We start from the raw sequence: 18,105 nt of genomic DNA on the forward strand, positions 1-18,105 counted from the left end.
GTAATTCTAATAGGCTGGTTTGTGGTTAACGTGGAATCACTTAGAGAAAAAGTTGTTTATTAAAATGCACAGAAAACTAGGGGTCACGATGTACAACCAAATATATCATTCTCCAACTGTTACATAGTTGATCTGACGACTTGTTATCAATGTTTTCCACCTCACAACTTCCGATCAGAATTAAAGATGATTATAGCCTTGGTAACAAAACGCCTAACGTTAGTGGAAGACTGAAAACCTTCCTCGCCGAGGGAGCTTACCATCAGCACTGGACAGAGCAGATTCGATTGACTGGTATTCTGGGAGTTTTCGTAAGTCACCAAGTGCGGCAACTGAAGGTTTGGTTTTTAACATTCGGCTAGCTACTCGCTGAATGTCTTCGGCTGTTATCGAACGGATTTTATCAATAAATTCCTCTGTTCGCTTCCGCTTACCAGTAGCCAGAACCTGTCGACCAATATCTTCAAATACTACTGGACGACTTTCTAGGTTCATCAGAAGCATTGACTGCAATTGTTTTTTGGCCCTCTGTGATGCAAACAAAAGTTTGAATCAAACAGTATTTTAAAAATATTATTACTACGTTAATCTTACCGCCAGTTCAGAATCTTCAATGATTCCAGCCATGGCGACAAACTCGCGCGTGATAACGTCTACCAGTTCTCTTAGTTGTGATGGGTGTGAGGCGGCATGAATGCAGAAAACACCCGAATCGGCATAAGCATGATTGTATGCTGTCGCATTATGCATCCAATGATACCTATCCAATCAATAATTTAGTAGCTCCAAAACGATTGTCGATGAATGATAAATCTATACCTATTCAAGGCATTTGTGTAAAGTCGCGTGTACATTCCTTTACCAGGGCCCCCAGCCGAGAACGAGCCTCCACCTCCCATCATCATACTGAGAACACAGAGCGCTACAAAATCCTCGTGCTGATGGGAACCGCTTTCAAGTCCTAGTACAATGTGGGCCAATTCCGGCATGGGATTAGGACCGAGACTCACGTCGGACAGGTCCTTTTCCACCTGATTTCGAACAAACATGTGATACTTTACTATCTGTAACTCAAAGACAGAATTTTTAAAAACTACCTTAACCATTCCGCCAGTATATTGAGCTAATGAACGGTCGATGTCTCGCCGGCCAGGTAGAACTAGAGAGTTATCTTGCACCCAAATGGGTTTCTTTTCAACGAAGTGCCTAAACGAATATTTTGAAAATTAATTTACGGTAAAACGACGATGAGACATTATGATGATACTTCTGAGCGCATTCGACTAAAGCCTCATGCTCTACACCTACACCAGCAAGAACCATCCGCGATGGATCGTAGTGGCTATTGAGGAAGGTGTAAATTATGGACTGGTCTATCATCGTTACGTTTTCTTGGGGGCAAACTTTCGGCAGACCTAACGTGTTGTCTCTGTAAGCAGCCTGTGTAAACAACAAGAGAAATAAGAATAAATGAACCTTTCAGTGTAAAACCATACACAAGTGGTTGGTAATAAAAACAGAAAACAAACCGCATGAATCATTTCCAAGAGTATAGGTTCTTGTTCGGGACGGATATCCATATTTTCTAATTCAAAAGAAATCGCAAGGCGTGCATCGTCAATCTAAAAAAAAAAAAAAAAAAAACAAGTTAAGAAAAAGTCTTACGCTACAAAATTTCTTGATCTCTTCTTAACAAAATTCTGACCTCTTGTGGAGTTAGTTTTGGCCGTAAAATAACTTCGCCTAATACTTGAATGGCAGTCTCTAGGGCTGTTGTTTCAATCGAGGCAGCATAGATAAATGTGTCCCTGCTCAAGTGAAGGCTTTGTGTTCGATAAATTCAGACCAGTTATTATAACAAAAAATATACCTAGATGATTGACAATCACAAATTCCTCCATGTTTTTCTAAAACTTGCATGATTTTGTCTCTGTCTCCATATTCCTGGGTGGCCTGGGAAATATATGACAATAAAGTGATGTAACACTATTGAAACCCCCAAAACAGAAAATAGAATCTAATAGAAGGACATACCCCAAAAGCCAATTTTTCCAAGAAATGTGAAACTCCACTAGGATATGCAACTTCATATCTGGAGCCTGAATCAATTACAACTGTCCAAAATTGAAACACAGTTTGTTAGTGAAATGCACTTGTTGAAAAACTTATTATTTTGTTGAACTTACCACCAACTGTTGAAAATTTTCCATATCTGTTTTCTGATGCAACTTTCAGACCATTCTCTAAAACTGTAATTTTGGTTTCATGACTAGTCGACCCAACTGTGGCAAAAATAGGCTTAGGGAGTCCTGGTAACGGTTCTGAAAGAGGAGTTGTTTTAGAAGCCAAAGAAACAGTCGAGCTTGTGCTTGTCGCCAATAGTCTATGGTATCGTTTAAAGGGCTGGCATCCCCTAGCATACAAAAAAATGTTTTCAGTTCCTCACAGTGCAAAATACACCTGAAGTCATGAAGCAGCACAAAATATCAAGCAATTCAAATCTAACCTTGAGCAAAGTGATCTTAGAACCATCATTTGGCTAGCTGACAAAGAGGTTTAATGGGCTGTTAAGAAATTATCTCAAATAAATGAATTGTTATTCAGCAATTATTGATTTGTAAAGAAATCGGAAATCCAGATTCCAGAATTCTTTTTTAAATGACATGTGAGCAGTTTCGTCTGCTATCTTTTGGAAAGACATCTATGATCAGCTGTAGCAACCATTTGCTGCAATCGCCTCGCTTCTTTGTTGACGATGACGGCATAGGTCTCGTCAAACATTCATGTTAATCAAAGTCGATCGGCAGGATTTGATTTCTTGCTCCTTTTGATTTATGCATTTTACAAGAATCGCTGTTGTAGTTTTTAAGAAGTTTTTACAAGACTTTTTATTCAAGTTTGTTGTTCCAATTCTTTCCAATAGAGAAAGACCTGTAATAGATTTTAATGATTCATTGGCAAATTATGAAATGCCGATTTGATCAAGACATGGGCCAATCATGGAAATTATGTTTAACCCTAAAACGAGAACGCTCATATTCTTGTGTGTCAGGAATGTCTGAATGTCGAAAACCAGATTTCTTGATTTCCTGACGTGCATCTAGAAGCGAACAGGTCAAAGAAGGAAGAGGAGGAAACCGGTGGCGAGTCGCTGAAGATGAGACGGCAATGGCGGTGATGAATCGGGGACGACAAGAGAATTCGAACGAGCCGTCATTCGTTACCCTTTTTTCTGTCCCAATCGTAGGGTGCGGTAGCCAACTGAAAGGGGGGGACTCATGTGAACGGGATTGCAAGGCAATCAGCCCATGACGTCATGTCGCCGTCCTCGGGCGTCGGCGCTCAAACAGCGCGCTCTTGGCTCTTTTTCTCTCGGCTTGTCTTTTCTGCCTGTGCATTTCCACTCGTTTTTCTCTTCCAACCTCACCGTCCACGATTTTTTTTTATTTTTTCTCTCTTTCTGCTGCTTGCTTTTTTTATCTACTCTAACTCTCTCCTTCTTTTATGTTGTTGTCACGTTCGCCGACCGTTTTTACCATTAGCAAACAACACATTAATAGGGCCCGATTTTGTTGCACCAAACGGTGATAGGGTGTCCGAATCCAAATGGCGCCACTATCAGAGTCCCCTGGCGGATGCCTAATACGCCAACGAGGTGCTTTTGCAATTTCCGTCCCTCTACAGGAAAGGGTCAGTCGGATAAGTTCCCTGGTTTTTATCAAACAATTGGGAAAACTTGTAGATTAAAATTTGCTTCATATCTTTCAAAGTGTTATAATGCGTTATCAGCAAATGCTTTCTCGAGAGGCATATGAATAGTCCTGATTATCACTGATTTACAATCAAGAAACTATTATTGTCTGATTGACGTATTGACTCAACGTTCGCAGCAGAACGCATGGAGATCACTCGAGATCGAAGGGTTTCGTTTCGCTAGATGGCGCTGATAGCCAACCAAAAAACTGAAATGCCATAGGTACTCTTGTAGCATTGTCAGGCATTAATTCTTGTTTGCAACCCTGATGATGGATGGCGCCGCGCCACCACCGTTATACATATCGGGGCGACAGAAAACAACGAGGAGCGGACCAGAGGAGCGGTGTGTCTTACAGGCTCTCGCGGTAAAACGGTCCAACAATTCAGAAAAGCGTGAACTTTTTTGTGTGCGAAATTTAGACATACACCTGGATGGAAGACCGAAGATTATCGAGACAGATTTCTTCTGTCGATCATCACGTGCGATGTGATGTGTAATCTTTAGTCATTGATCAGTGTGGTTTCCTTCATGCAGACTGGTCATTTCCAAGCAACACCATTGTGAACCAGAACGTTTGATTTTCTGGTTTTTTTTTTCTTAGTGCAGTGTCAGTCTCCCGGTCCAGTCAGTTTCGTGTTTGCCGTCGAAGCATAGTGTATGCTCTTCTTGTGTGTGTGTGTGTGTATTCCGTTCTGTTTCGTGTTGTGTTATGCGCGCGCTACAAGACACAAAGAAATATCTCGAATAGCTCGCCCATTGTCGGATATCTTTGAAACAGGTGAGTGATGACTTATCTTGCCCGCCATAAAACAACAAACAAAACAAACATGGCCGACCGATTTTCCTATTCTCTTTCGAGTGAGGCCCAAAAGCAATCAAACAACAAGAAGAAGAAGAAACTTAAAGAAAAAAGAGGCAGACATTTTGGGTTTCTGTAAGGCTCTTGTCGTGCTTCGGTGGCGTACAGACGCTCTCCCCACCTCACCACCCCGCATTCAGCCCACCCGCTAAAAAGCCATGCCCCCCTCTCTCTCTCTCACTCTTTTTTGGTGCAGGAGCAGCACATCACATACAATTGGCCGAGCGCCTTGCTCTCTGATCGAGCAGGAGGGGCGAGCGTTCTCTTTTCCCCTCACACACGCACAACGGTTTCTCCTCGGTCGCTTGGCAAAAGCCCCCGTTTTCTTTCTTTCTTTCTTTCTAGACATATCTCTATGTATTTGTACCATCATGGCGGAGCTGCGAAGGTATAGGCCAATGCTTTTTTCAATCAACGCAACTTAATGGCAAATTAAAATAAGACTAATCAGTCCACGTGGTCTGCGACCTTGACATTGGCCCACATTTTTTTATAACCTCCCCATCCTCTGTTGACTATGGCAGCGTGTGTATAAGAGACAAGGTCAACTATTTAATTCTTAAGTTTTGATTATCGGGCAATTTCTTCCTGTCATTGCTTCTGTTGTCGTCCAATGTGACCAATAGACGTGAGACTGCAGTTACCCACGTCACGTGACGTTCCATCTGCTTCTAGTGCTTTAGAACCCGCATCCATTTACAAAGAAGGGGGCAGCTGTCGATCCTGCGCTGTTGACATTCCTAGATTTTTTGTTCAACCATTTTTTGAAATTCGGCATTGGATAACTTAAAAGGGGGGTGGGGTATCTCTTATCAACGATGCGGGTTTAAAATAAAAATTGACATGTAGTCAAAAGTTCATTCATCAGACAATCGTTGGATTATTCACGATGCTTCAATATTTAGAGGTGTTGTGTTTTATGCACGACGACGTGTGTGTAAACAGATTATGCGTGATGGGCAATATGATTGCGCTTAGGCGACTTTTGGTGAGGTTGCTAAGCAGCCAAACACAAATACAAGACCCTGAAAAATAAATGTTTATTTTTCTACACTCATATTTTTTTTTTTTTTTCTTTTTCACTCCAATTGTGTAATGTGTGTAGAAATCGATCCGGTCCTGCGCTCCATGTACGCACATATCTGAGTGTGTTGGTCCGTCACTCCCTTAGGGCTTGTCCACAGCAGGTTATATTCATTTGGGTCCATCTTTGAGCTTGTTGAGTTGCATGAAAAATGGAAACAAACAATAGAGAGAAAGATGCAACACACAAAAACAGGATGTTGAATAAGACTCGGGAAAAAAAATATTTTTTTTTTCCCCATTCTTTTCTGATTCCGGCCAAGTTAAAAAAACGAAAGAGACCTTGAGGGGATTGGAACAGCTCCGGGCGATTTCTCTTCGTTTGCTACCATTTCTCTGTTTCTCTTTCAGAGCTCACGAATATCTTGAAGGGGGAGAGAAAAAAAAAAATATGCGACGTGAGCGGAACATCTCCGGGACAAAGAGAGGAAGAGAGCGCGCGCGCACACACACACGCAGGGTCCTCCTAAAAATGACGCTCACTGCGCGTCGCGATGACACCAGGAATGTCAGACGAGGGCATCAGCCTTCCCCCCCCCCTCATTTGATTATCAGCAAAGAGAAATTTGTTTTTCATTCGCTTCCATTTGTAGGTTACTTATGCAAGGATAGGTGCGTAGTGTGTGTGGCGTTCGATCAAAACGCCGCAACACGTTTAACATTTCTTGGGATTTGTTTATGCCACTGTGAAAAGTGATATCGATTGTACGATCCAATGAGTTTCGAAGTCTTTTCTCATTGAGTTTGTTATGGAATTAGAAAGAGAGGAGGCAAACGAGAATGTCGGATGATTTGAGGAGTCACGAGTTTTGGTTCGATCCGGTCGTAGAACCGCTGCTAAACCGGTTTTCTCACCGCTCCTCCCACTCGGCACTTTATTTCCTTTGTGCGTGGTGTTTCAAAGAGGGAAAAAGTTTTTCCCATCCCCTATCAATGTTACTTGTCACGATTCCCTCTCTTCCCCCCTCTTTTTATGCGACTGTAATGATTACATTTAGTCGCCATTAACCGTCTGTTAACCATAAATCGATTACGTAAAGAGATGGCACAGATTCTTTTTTTAGCAACAAGTGAATTGGATAACTTAAAAATTTGATTTCGATGCCATTTTCTTTCAAAAAAATTGGAAATGTATTTCAATTTTCCTATCCCTAGCGTCTAAACGGAGACAAAGGAAAACGACGAGATGTGGAGGAAGCAAAAAAAAAAAGAAGGTCCCCCATTTTTCTCGGATGTCTCTCCCCTCCACCATAAAGCGCGTCCCCCTTTTTTTTTTTCTGAAACACGTCCTTTTTATTTTTCCTCCTGGATATGGATCGCCCAAAGAAAAAAAAAAAAAACTTGCCAACAATCGACCGGTTCCGAGTAAAAAGAAGAAGAATAGCGCGCAGGGGGTAGGCTTTTTGTGTGTGTGTGTGTGTCTCCAATCGACGCCCGATTGACCTCTTTTGTAGAATATAGCGAATATATAGAAAAATCTCTGCGTTCGTAGTTAGCAATGGCGGCAGACACATCACACTAGGCAGGGGAGGAGGAGGCGTATGAAGAACCCTAAAGTTTGAAAGGAAGTTTTCTTAGCCCTGCGGAAGAAGCTGAAGAGGCTGGCGGCGTTTAAACGTTGTCTGGGGTACCTACTCCCCTCTGCATATGAATTTCTCTTTTTCTGAGAAATGTCGGCTTCTTCACGGCTCAATTCTTTCTTGACTGCTGACCTCCACGACGCGCCATCAGCAAACAACTGCGACGTTTATTTCTTCCACCCTTTTTTTTTTTTTATCACTTTGTGCAAAGTTAAACGAGAATTTAACCCCTTAAAAAAAAGTACATTTTTTGTAAAGAAAAGTTTGCGTACCCATCTTGTTAATTATTTAAAAAAGGGGAAAAAAAAAGTAGAGACATCTATCGGGAGACTCGTTGGCTTGCGGCATAAAGAAGGTAATAACAGATAAAGAGAATCGGTCATGGTAAGAAACCTTTTTCTTTCTTCGGCTCATCACGCCCGGCCTTTTTTTTTTTTTTTTTTTTTTTGTTATCTTCTTTTTCTGGTTTCCCATGTATTTTTAGCCCAACATACTCACGCATACAAAGAGGCACACTTAGAAAGAAAACAACTGGCCAATCAGAGTTCATTGCTCCACTTTAGTGAAGCGGACATAGGAACGATCGGCCTCGTTTGTGTCAATACTGCCTCGATAATGCTAAATTAATTTACAGATGATAATTTGATGTGTGTTTTCGTTTATGTAACAGGCTGAATCGACAATGGATTCGGCCTCGGATCGGGATGCGAAAGCCAGCAATGGAGGTGGCGATAGAGGCACGCCGAATCATCACGGTAGCTCGTCGTCCGCCATGAGTGTCCAGCAGGCTCAGCACGTTCAAGCCCAGGCTGCAGCCATGAACGCTCTCGGACTTTTGGATCCTTCAGCTCTTTTTGGTAATTTGAGATATTCTAAAAAAGTTAAATCTTTTTATCAAAAGATCAACAGTTTTTGTTTCTTCCTTTATGTCGTGAGTGTTTCTAACAGAACCGGCTCTTTATTTTTCCCCTTATGGGAAAAATGAAGAAAAGAAAAGAAAAAAAAAAACCGGCCCATTTTTTTTGTTTGTGTGTGTGCCGTCGTGAAGGGGAAAAAAAAAAAACTCCATTGTTTCCGTCAGTTGAACTTGAATAACTCGAAGAAAATAATAAACCGCATTAAACTGGTTTTTATGACTGCCATCTTGTGGCTGATTTTCCCACAGTATTTTCCTCTTTTTTTTCTCTTTTTGTCAAGAAAACAAAAAGAAAATCAAAAGTGAATTAATATTTAATGATCCTAAATGATAAAATTTGAATATTCAATAATGTGTTTATCCTTTTTTTTTTAAAAAATGCAGCCCATTCGTTGTTTGCTGCCGGAATTCCGGCTAGTTACAATCCCATGGCTCCAATGTCCGGCTATGGTCTTATGGGTCAAGGCGGTCCGTCACCATTTGCTCCTCCCTCATCCAGCAATCAAGCCAGTAAGAGACATGCGAACAAGCTGTGATGCAACGTCCAAAGAGGGCGATAGTATTTTGTTTTTTTTTTTTAGATCAATTTTACAATCGATCTCGTCTTTTTCCTCTCCCATCAGATGCAGCAGCTCAGGCCGCCTGGTGGCAGGTAGCATCACAAATGGATTATTTAGCCCGGCTACAACACGCTGCCGCATCCGCTTCCGCTGGTTCATCGTCCGGTCGCAGTGGCGGTGGCGCTTCTTCCTCGTCAGCAGCAGCCGCCGCCCGCCGCCGCTTCTTCCTCCACATTCCACGGTATTCCCGGATTTAGCGGCATGTCGGCAGCCGATAGCATGCTGGCCAGCTACACGATGGCGATGAACGCGGCCGCACATTCCGGAAACGGTGGCAAATCGGCAAAGAGTTCGTCGTCGTCGTCGCGCAACAGTTCCAATCCCATCGTGCGGGATTCACTCAGCACGCAGCCTATTCCTTCCGCCTCAACAGCCTCACCGTACCCACCGGCCAATAGTACCTCCACTCCATCGAGCAGCAAATCTCGTCTACCTGCTGGAACGGAACTGAAATTCATGACGCCGACATCAGCCGCCACGACAAGCAGCAGCACTTCCACCAACCGCAAAAGCAGTTCCAGCAGCAAAAGTCGACGGAGGGCCAACACGACTAATAACGTAGAACCGGCGTCCGTCTCGATTCACACTTCCGCAGCGTCCACGACAACGCCGAGTTCCAGTTTGTCGTCCCTCTCTTCCATGGCCATGTCGTATCCTTTTTTCGGCAACCCGCTTGCCTCCCTGGGCATGCCACCCGCCATGGCTGCAGCCGTCCAGTCTGTCCAATCAGCCCAGCCCAGTTCGTCGTCACCGGCCAACGAAGACAAAAAACGATCCGGCAGGAAAACGGCTGTAAGTCTTTTTAATCCAAATGCAACACATTTAGGCAGCATTTTCTAATTTTCAAATCGCGTTCCAGGATCGACATTCAGCCGATTCAGCTACCGCCCAGCTACTCCGTCTGCCGACGACAACCAGCAGCTCTGTCACCGTCACCACTACCAGCAGCATCAACAACAACACGATCAACAACGGAACGAAAGCGAGGAGCCAAACTGTCAATGGCAAACCGTTGGCGTTGGATGTTAGTTCGTTGATCGGCAAACCGAGCACATCCACATCCGAAGAAGCTCCATTGAATCTCTCGATGAAAACGAAAGAAGAAAGTACGCAGCCTTCATCGTCGGCCAGTATATCATCGTCGACATCCAGTTCGCGATTGGGCCGTGGTGTTTCCATGCCCAAGAAGAACACTGTTGCTTCTTTACTGGCGCAGAGCCGCAACCAGCGCAGTACAAGTCCGGGCGCTGGTGGTAGTGGTGGCGGCGCAGGAAGTTATAACAGCACAGTCTCGGCTCCGCATGCACACGCAGCCAGCAATGCCAGTTCTACACAAGCTTCCGCCGCCGAGATGAAGGCCATGAAAGATAATTTAGTAAAACCGATTAATTATTATTATGATAAAAGGATTCAGTTTAAGATGTCCGTTTTTCCGTATCCAGGCTCTGTACACAGCGATGCAAGAGTTGAGCAGCGCCAAATTATCCAGCGCTTATCTGAATGGAATTAAAGGACAGTTTGAATTCCGGCGGCCAAGCGGGCGGTAGCGAAGCCAATCACGCCATCCAGGATCTGCTGCGGGCAGCCAGTCTCTTGGGCGGATTCGGCTTCGGTGCCAATCCTCTTTCAGGCCTTTCTCAGAATGCCGGAGCGTCAAATCCTTCCGGCAAATCGTTGAGCAGCAATCCTAATAAATCCGCCGATAGTGGTCCAAGCAAAATGGAAAGCAATCCGGCTTCCAAGAACAACGAACAGTCCAGAAGTAAAAACACGCCCACCCCTGAAAATGGCCAGGCCAGAACCAGCGAATCGCATCGAGGCAACGGCAAATCGACCACTCACGACGACACACCCGCCAGCGATGATTCCGGTTCGCATTTTATTCTTTGACGTTTGCCTTTTTTTTTTAAATTGGGAAGGGCAGATTTTTATTTCTTAATCATTTAAAGCAGATAGCATGGATGAAGATGATTCAATGATCGATAGTGACGATGGATGGGCTGGAACAGGTGAAGGCGATGACTCGAGGAAGAGAAATGCTGATGGAGGTGAAGGCAGTGATGATAGACCATCGAAACGACGTCGATTCGTGTCAGATGAATCGGCTCTGCGAATTCCATTGGCTCACGGATGGAAACGTGAGACACTCATCCGCGCCATCGGCAAATCAGGAGTCCGCGGCGAAGTGACTTATTACTCGCCGTCTGGCCGTCGCTTCCGCCAATATCCGGACGTGGTTCGCTACCTGGAAAGGCAAGGCATCGGCACCATCACGCGCGATAATTTCAGTTTCAGTACTCGTTGCATCGTTGGAGAATTCATCCAACCGCTGGGCGAGTCTCCCAACGCCAGGGGAATCCGCCTGGGCGAGCCGGAAGTGCGCCATTTAGTTGATCAAATACGGATCGCACGCGGATGGAAACCGCGCAGTCGCCGCATGACGGAAGAAGAGAAAGAAGCCATGAATCGACAACGAGAAGCTCAAAGGGTTGCCCAGCGAATGGAAGCGCAAGAGATGGCGCGTCAAGCGCAGGAAGCCAAGCTCCAACAGCGGATGGAACGGGAACGAGCCCTCCAGGAAGCTAAAGAAGCCCGTCGTCAGATGCGCGAACAAGAGAAGCTGGAACGGCAAGAGGCTCAGCGCAAGGAGCGCGAACTACGCACTCAGCAGCTAATGGAAGCCCGGAAGAAACGTCAAGAGGAGCTGGATCGGTTAAGGGAAGAAGAACAACAGCGCAAAATCCAGGAGTTGAACAAACAACGCGAGCTCTTCTACACGGCCGAACTGGAACGCGAGAGGAAAAGGCAACATACAGCCGTCGTTAAAGCGCTGGAAGCCCGGAAGCGTTACGAAGAACGGGAAAGACGACGTGAGGAGATGAAAGCCGAGAAACGGGCGGAACGCGAGAAAAAGATGGAAGAACGTCGACGAGAGCTGGAAACATGGCGAGATCAACGTAGTCCAACTGAAGACACATCGTTGATGGATCACAAGCCTTTACCGGATGTTCCTCGTGTCAATAACCTCAAGCTTGCCGGACAGGTATTAGTTCTTTAATTCATCTTTCATTCATTTTTCTTACAATCTACACTTAACTTGATAGGCTTTTGCCGACATCCTGATGCTCTACGAGTTCCTACACACGTTCGGTGAGACCCTGGGCTTCGACATGGAGAGTCTTCCCTCGCTGGATAGCCTCCAGAGGGCCCTTCTCTACGACAGCGAAGCAGAAGAAGAACTACTGTCGGTCATGACTCACCTGCTGGTGTGCTCCATCGAAGATCCGGGTATTCCGCACCCCAACCGGCATACGACATTGCTGGGCCAAACGTTGAAACAGGCGGACATTACGACAACTAATGTCAGCGAGATATTACGCATCTACTTACAAGCCAACGGATTAGGTGACATGAAAATGCCGGCCGCCGATAAGATTACCTCGAGTCCTCTTAAGCTGGCTGCCGGTGAATATCCGGACACGGAAGCCTTCCTCATGTCTGAATGGCTGAAACGAAAGCCATTCTTATCTCTTAATCCGACACAGAAGGCATCCATTTTGGGTTTCATGGTCAACGAATTGCTGCAGAACAAAGCCGTCATTGGGCAGATCGAAGGTGCCATCGAGGGTCAGAATACGGCCAGAAGGTGTTGCATTGAAATAATCCGCATTATTTCAGTCATTGATTTTTTGTTTGCTTTACGTTACGCAGAGATCGATGGATCGTGGACAGTAAAATTAAGAAGCTCAAAACGCTTCATTCCAAAAAGCATAGGACATCACTTGTCAGTTCGTCGATCAACTATTCGTCAACGACGGCCTGTAAAACGGACGCGATGGATGATTCGACGGTGCAAGACGAAACGAATCATTCGGCCAATGGAGGCAAGAAGAAAGACGAAATCACTGAAAACGAAGAGCATCCGGAAGAGGCGGATGAAGACAGCGGTGCTGAGGCTGACGATAATGCAGATCAAGGCGACGAGGTAAAATTTTATTATTTAATTAAAGTATCCGAATTCAATCATTTTGGCTGACGATAGGATGAAGACGGAAATCTTCCGGTGGAGGAGCTGAAACGAAAGATCGAACGTTTAGGCCGTCAAAGTGCCCAAATGCTCACTCAGCTGGCCTTGTCGGATTTGCAATTGCGAGCACTAAACATGGGCCAGGATCGCTTCCGGCGACGTTTATGGATATTACCTCATGCCGGTGGTGTCTACCTTGAGGCGTTAGAATCCGGAGAAGCCAACGCTGGACCGTTAGGTACCTGGGACGGTAAACCCGCCCCTCCAATTGGCCCGCAGCGGAACGGCGATGAACCTGATGAGCCTATGCCAGAAGTTCCAGAAGTGAAAACCGAACAGATCTCTCATGAACAAAAACCCGATCCGGATGAGCCGAAAGCCGAACTGGAAATTAAATCAATTAGCGTTGCGGAGCCGATGGAAGAAGATCAACCGCCGATCAAAACGGAAGCAACTGAAGAAATGGCTCCCGTGAAAAGCGAAGAAAATTCTGAAGCTCCTGGAACAGCAACTGTGACGACCGGTGTCGAACCGAAAAAGGAAGAAGACGTACAGGAAGCCCTTCCTGTCCTTTGGTTCAGCCTCTTTCCTCGCAATCCGTGCGATCGCTCCTCTTCGGCCAACCTGGGCAAAGACAATTTCGGATCGGATGCCGAAGAGCAAAGTGACGGCCGACTAAAGAAAGAAGAAACGGCCAAGGAAGAAGCTGAAAAGATTATTATGCAACCCATTCCAGAAGGTAATGATTTAAATGTTTATTATTTTATGTTATTCAATCAATGTGAACCATCTTTTTTTTTTTTTTAAATATAGAAATGACCCGCGGCTGGTGGCGGATTGTCGATCCTGAACAAGTCAAAACTTACGTGGAATCGCTACATCCTCGAGGCGTCCGAGAGAAAGAGCTCAACCGAATGTTGACACGTTTCATGGATTTTGCCAGGGAATCTTGTTTGAAGGTAATCCATCCTGAGCTTTCCTCCTTTTTCCATTTGCTCCTTGATCCCGTACGGTTTCCCTATGTTGCCCTATGTTTTTAATTGGCAATTGATGGTAGCTATTTGGGTACATTTTTTTTTCATTCTTTTTCTCATTGTCTGTTCTCCGTCCAGCATACGGAAAGGGACCATCACGGCCATGTAAGTCCTGGTTTAAAAAATCTCAAACTACTTTTTTTTTGTTTTTGCACGAGTGCGTCTTGTGGTCATGGCTGCGTGTTTCCCTAATGGCTTCAAACTTCTGACACCATTTCGTCCTTAACAATTTTAACAGAATTATAACGCCCATCTTTTTTTTTTTTTGTTGTTATTGTAGGGAAATCCCAAAGATTTACTACTTAAAGAATTGCGAAACTCTGAAGAGGTCAAACTCATCGGTGGAGCAGCTTTGCCGGATGTGGAAGGCTCATGGTCGAGAGAGACGTCGTTACGTGGTGACATCCTTCTCCTGGAACAGATTGAAGCCTTGGAAGATCGTGTAGCTTCAGCCAGTATGCAAATCAAAGGTTGGAAACTCCCCCCTCGGGCCACATCCGAAATGAACCTGAAATTCCGCACACCGGGAGATTCTTCATCCGACGACGATGACGATGAACGAGTAAATCCCATACAACTGGCCAAAGAAAGACTTTTAAGCGTCGAATTGGCCATCGAGCGTCGTTACTTAAAAGCTCCTCTCGGTCAGAGTAAAGGCGATCTGGTTCAGAGCGTCCTGTCCGGCGCGTGCCCGTCCAGTGAGCCTCCCAAAGCTCTATTGACATGGCGCGAAGCCGTCAAACGTTGCGAAACAGCCGCCCAGGTCTCCATGTGCTTCTACGTGCTGGAAACGTCAGTGGCGTGGGATAAATCCATCATGAAAGCCAGTTGCCAATTTTGCCACAGCGGCGATAAAGAGGACCAGCTCTTGCTGTGCGATGGTTGTGATAAAGGTTATCACACGTACTGCTTCCGGCCGCCAATGGATAACATCCCAGATGGTGATTGGTTCTGTTACGAATGCCGGAACAAAGCTACAGGCCAACGCAATTGCATCGTCTGTGGCAAACCGGGTAATAAGACCATCAGCGTCCTCTGTGACCAGTGTCCCAAAGCTTACCACATCGAATGCCTCCAGCCTCCACTCGCCAAGGTATCCATCGCTGTGATTAAATGTATTAAAAGCATAAAATTTTAACCGATAAAACATGTTTTGATTGAAGGTACCCCGAGGCAAGTGGCTGTGTGTCCTATGCCATTCCAAATCGCCTGCCAAGAAAAAATCTGCCAGTAAGAAATCGGTGAATCGAGAGCCGAGGGTCAGCGAATCTGAATGCTCTACGGCGACGAGTTCGACCAAAGAGGCTAAAGAGGTTGAAAAGAACGTGCACTCAAACGATGGTGAAGCCTCTTCTGCTGCCATTGCTGCTGGCTCGGGACCGAGCGGTACGCCTCCAGTTGCTGCGCCATCGCCGCGCCGATCCTCCTCCGCTGTGGCTCTCAAACGTAGCCTTAACCAGGCCCTCGCCAAGGAGAAGGATCTTGCGCCCTGCAGGTATAAAGGTTAACCCCTTTTTATTTAGTTTTCAAAATCGAAACCCGTTCCTTCCCCACGAAATGGTTGGCACGAAACGAGACAGAAATCCCTTTCGTTCTACAATCCGTTTCATTCACATTCTAGGGAGATCCTCGACCAATTAGAAGCTCACGACGAAGCCTGGCCTTTCCTTTTGCCTGTCAATACTAAACAATTTCCCACCTATAAGAAAATCATTCGCTCACCTATGGATCTAAGCACCATCCGCAAGAAACTCAACGACGGCATGTAAGGATTTCTTTCATTTCCAGTTTCAATTTTGTTCTTTATTTTTAATCATCTTGTTCTTCTATACGCCAGATACAAAACAAGGGATGATTTCTGTGCCGACTTGCAACTTATGTTTGTTAATTGCGTCACGTTCAACGAGGACGACTCTCCTGTCGGCAAGGCCGGTCACAGCATGAAAACGTTTTTTGATTCTCGCTGGGCCGAACTAATCGCCCACTAAAGACGTTCGATTCTCTGCCTTGCCACCACTCACTATCGTCTCTTTTGTCTCTCTATCCATCTATCTCTTTATACTTAAGAAGAAACACACAAAAAAAGAAGAAGAAAAAACACATAAAAAAAAGCATGTACCATGTAGTTTGTATTTAAAATGGCCCACCAAGTGAGCAATGTCGCATTAATTTATTTGGTCCCATCACTCAAGAGATTACCAGAAATCATGAGTAGTATTATATTAATCAACTGTGAATCAAAAACGACCTGCTAACAAGTGGAATTTTGAATTGATTGAGTACTTTTTTGTGTCTTCGCCATCTTTTTTTTCTTTCTTTGCTTGTAAACGAGGTTATGTGCAACATGTGTAATTGCCTCCCATTTAGTTTTCCTCCATGTCGGTTCTAGAGATTCACTTGAAAATGGGCGGCGTGTTGAAAGACTCACCCTGCTGATATGAAAAAGGTTAAAAAGACAAACCCGAGCAGGGCTCGCCTATCTCTGTCGTGATTAATCTTGGTGTACATACGTTTAAAACATTTCGGAAACAATAGCGAAGTGGAGCTGAAGTTATGCACTCCTCTGCCGTTACGATCGTGTACATAGCCATCGCGAATTACACCCCTCCCCGTTTCGTGTATTTATTATTATGCACTTATTTAAAAATATGTCTTTTTCGTACGTATAATTTCTCATTGGATTCCGCCCCGCGACATTCGGTTATTTAAAAAGTTGGACGAAAAACAAAACAAAAAAAGATCAAATTTGAAAACTCAGGACGTAATATCGTGTCCTGGTTTTTCTCCCATCTCTTGACAATTACCTTTTTTTTTTTTTTTTTAATTTTACAAACGGTACTGAGAAAACGATTCCTTGGCTTCTTTTTTCTTTTTGCCCTGTTTATTTTTCTAAGCCTCTCTGCAACGCCTACTGTTGAGCGCGGTCATTCTGTGCGTATCATTTGTAAGAGAGGACCGTCACAAATTCGTTGGTTGCAACGTTAAAATAAAATGAATATCACGTAAATGGGATGTCGGGGTCTTTTTATTTCTTTTTGTTCCAAATGAAAAAAGATTAAGCAATGGATGATATTCAAGCCGTATCCATGCTCTCTTCTGCAACTGGACGCACGACCGTCGATTCGATCTCGATGGGGATTACTCGAGTTGAGAGGGTGGCTGTGCAGCCATGGGGATAGCGATAAGAGCCTTGTCGTTCACCTTTGACGTTAGCTACCTCGAAAGGTCGGATCATTTCAGCCTTCTCGCGGGTGATGATGCACAAATCAACGTGACTGCCAGACATTAAATCGTTGAAGATACCACCGCAAATGGCGTTTCTCATAAGCACTTTGGCTTCAGCCAATTCCATATCAGGCTTCCAACCTGATTCCAAGAAAGCCATGGCGGCCAACGAACCAGAACCCATGGCTACGAAAGGCAAGGAATCGGTCGAGCCGTGCGGGTAAATGCAACAGACATGGGGCCCAGAGCTGTCAATGCCACCAAGAACCAAGGCAGCACCTATATGACCCTAAATTTCAATAAGCAATTAAAGATAAATTATTAGTATGGTTTTTTTCCCCTTCTATTCCTTCAATACCTGGTAACGAAACAGCATTTGCTTGAGCAGGCGATTGGCTGTTGCCACCTTAATCTGACGTCCAGTATTCAGCCTGTGAAGTTCCAACTGAGATGACATTTGCAATGTTGTCATTTCCAGATCAGCAGCAGTGCCTGCACCAGCACAGCTGTCAAAAGGTAAACCAATTGCACGGTAAGGTTTGATAAAGCTGAAGTACAAGAAAAGTACTTGGAAAACAAAGATATTATACTAAATGTTAGGTGCCATGTAGTGAAGCTTAAAGCAGTTTTTATCGGCGACGATATTTCCCTCTGTTGCTCGTGTATCGGCCCCGAGAATCACACCATCCTTAAAAATGAAACCAGCAATGGTTGTTCCCGTTTTGACAGCTTTGGGAGCCGGAAAACCTTGGTTGGCCATGAAATTGTTCCTGGAGGAAAATGTTATAATAGTGACATTTCACACTAAATTAGAATATAAAATAAATAAGTTGATTTTACCTTTGACAATTTTCAAAAGAAAATCCTCCCTTTGGAATATTTACCACTTTTGTAGACGCCATGACGATATGCTAGAAAAACTGATGCTTCAGAGACAACAGTCAGGTCGCTCAAAATTGTCGTCGACTGTTCACAAAGTGAAAATCATCGCAGTGTTGCCTATG

At 44.6% G+C, this 18,105-nt stretch overlaps 3 protein-coding genes across 3 annotated transcripts; 1 reads left to right on the forward strand and 2 right to left on the reverse strand.

Annotated features, from left to right (window-relative positions):
- Window positions 1-40: 40 nt before the first annotated feature.
- Window positions 41-2,681, reverse strand: LOC116925566 (mitochondrial-processing peptidase subunit alpha). Its single transcript, XM_032932285.2, has 11 exons — window positions 2,507-2,681; window positions 2,187-2,413; window positions 2,035-2,114; window positions 1,871-1,953; window positions 1,706-1,808; window positions 1,530-1,622; window positions 1,268-1,440; window positions 1,098-1,206; window positions 820-1,031; window positions 595-760; window positions 41-528 (listed from the first exon to the last, which is right to left on the reverse strand). Exons 1-11 carry the CDS (start codon window positions 2,533-2,535, stop codon window positions 220-222), a joined length of 1,584 nt encoding a protein of 527 aa, XP_032788176.2. The 5' UTR covers window positions 2,536-2,681; the 3' UTR covers window positions 41-219.
- Window positions 2,682-4,057: 1,376 nt separating this feature from the next.
- LOC116925535 (bromodomain adjacent to zinc finger domain protein 2B) lies at window positions 4,058-16,883 on the forward strand. The gene is given in 15 exon segments (XM_045175191.1): window positions 4,058-4,535; window positions 7,950-8,136; window positions 8,580-8,705; window positions 8,819-8,966; window positions 8,968-9,607; window positions 9,675-10,140; window positions 10,870-11,858; window positions 11,920-12,461; window positions 12,527-12,800; window positions 12,858-13,581; window positions 13,656-13,801; window positions 14,157-14,969; window positions 15,040-15,371; window positions 15,498-15,641; window positions 15,714-16,883. Coding segments are annotated over 14 exon segments (5,670 nt in total). The 5' UTR covers window positions 4,058-4,535; window positions 7,950-7,961; the 3' UTR covers window positions 15,865-16,883.
- On the reverse strand, window positions 16,884-18,098 carry LOC116925597 (proteasome subunit beta type-7). Its single transcript, XM_032932332.2, has 4 exons — window positions 17,942-18,098; window positions 17,692-17,871; window positions 17,460-17,607; window positions 16,884-17,390 (listed from the first exon to the last, which is right to left on the reverse strand). The coding sequence occupies exons 1-4, from the start codon at window positions 18,001-18,003 to the stop codon at window positions 16,950-16,952; spliced, it is 831 nt and encodes a 276-aa protein (XP_032788223.1). The 5' UTR covers window positions 18,004-18,098; the 3' UTR covers window positions 16,884-16,949.
- Window positions 18,099-18,105: the final 7 nt, after the last annotated feature.

The sequence above is a fragment of the Daphnia magna genome, linkage group LG6, assembly GCF_020631705.1.
Source record: "Daphnia magna isolate NIES linkage group LG6, ASM2063170v1.1, whole genome shotgun sequence".
Taxonomy (NCBI): Eukaryota; Metazoa; Arthropoda; class Branchiopoda; order Diplostraca; family Daphniidae; genus Daphnia; species Daphnia magna.

Coding starts and splice junctions, on each gene's coding strand:
- LOC116925566 (XM_032932285.2), bottom strand. CDS start 2,535: ATGATGGTTCTAAGATCACTTTGCTCAAG. Junction 2,414..2,506: donor CTAAGATCACTTTGCTCAAG/GTTAGATTTGAA, acceptor TTTGTATGCTAG/GGGATGCCAGCCCTTTAAAC. Junction 529..594: donor TTGAAGATTCTGAACTGGCG/GTAAGATTAACG, acceptor TTTGCATCACAG/AGGGCCAAAAAACAATTGCA.
- LOC116925597 (XM_032932332.2), bottom strand. CDS start 18,003: ATGGCGTCTACAAAAGTGGTAAATATTCCAAAGGGAGGATTTTCTTTT. Junction 17,608..17,691: donor TACATGGCACCTAACATTTA/GTATAATATCTT, acceptor ACCTTTTGACAG/CTGTGCTGGTGCAGGCACTG. Junction 17,391..17,459: donor AAATGCTGTTTCGTTACCAG/GTATTGAAGGAA, acceptor ATTGAAATTTAG/GGTCATATAGGTGCTGCCTT.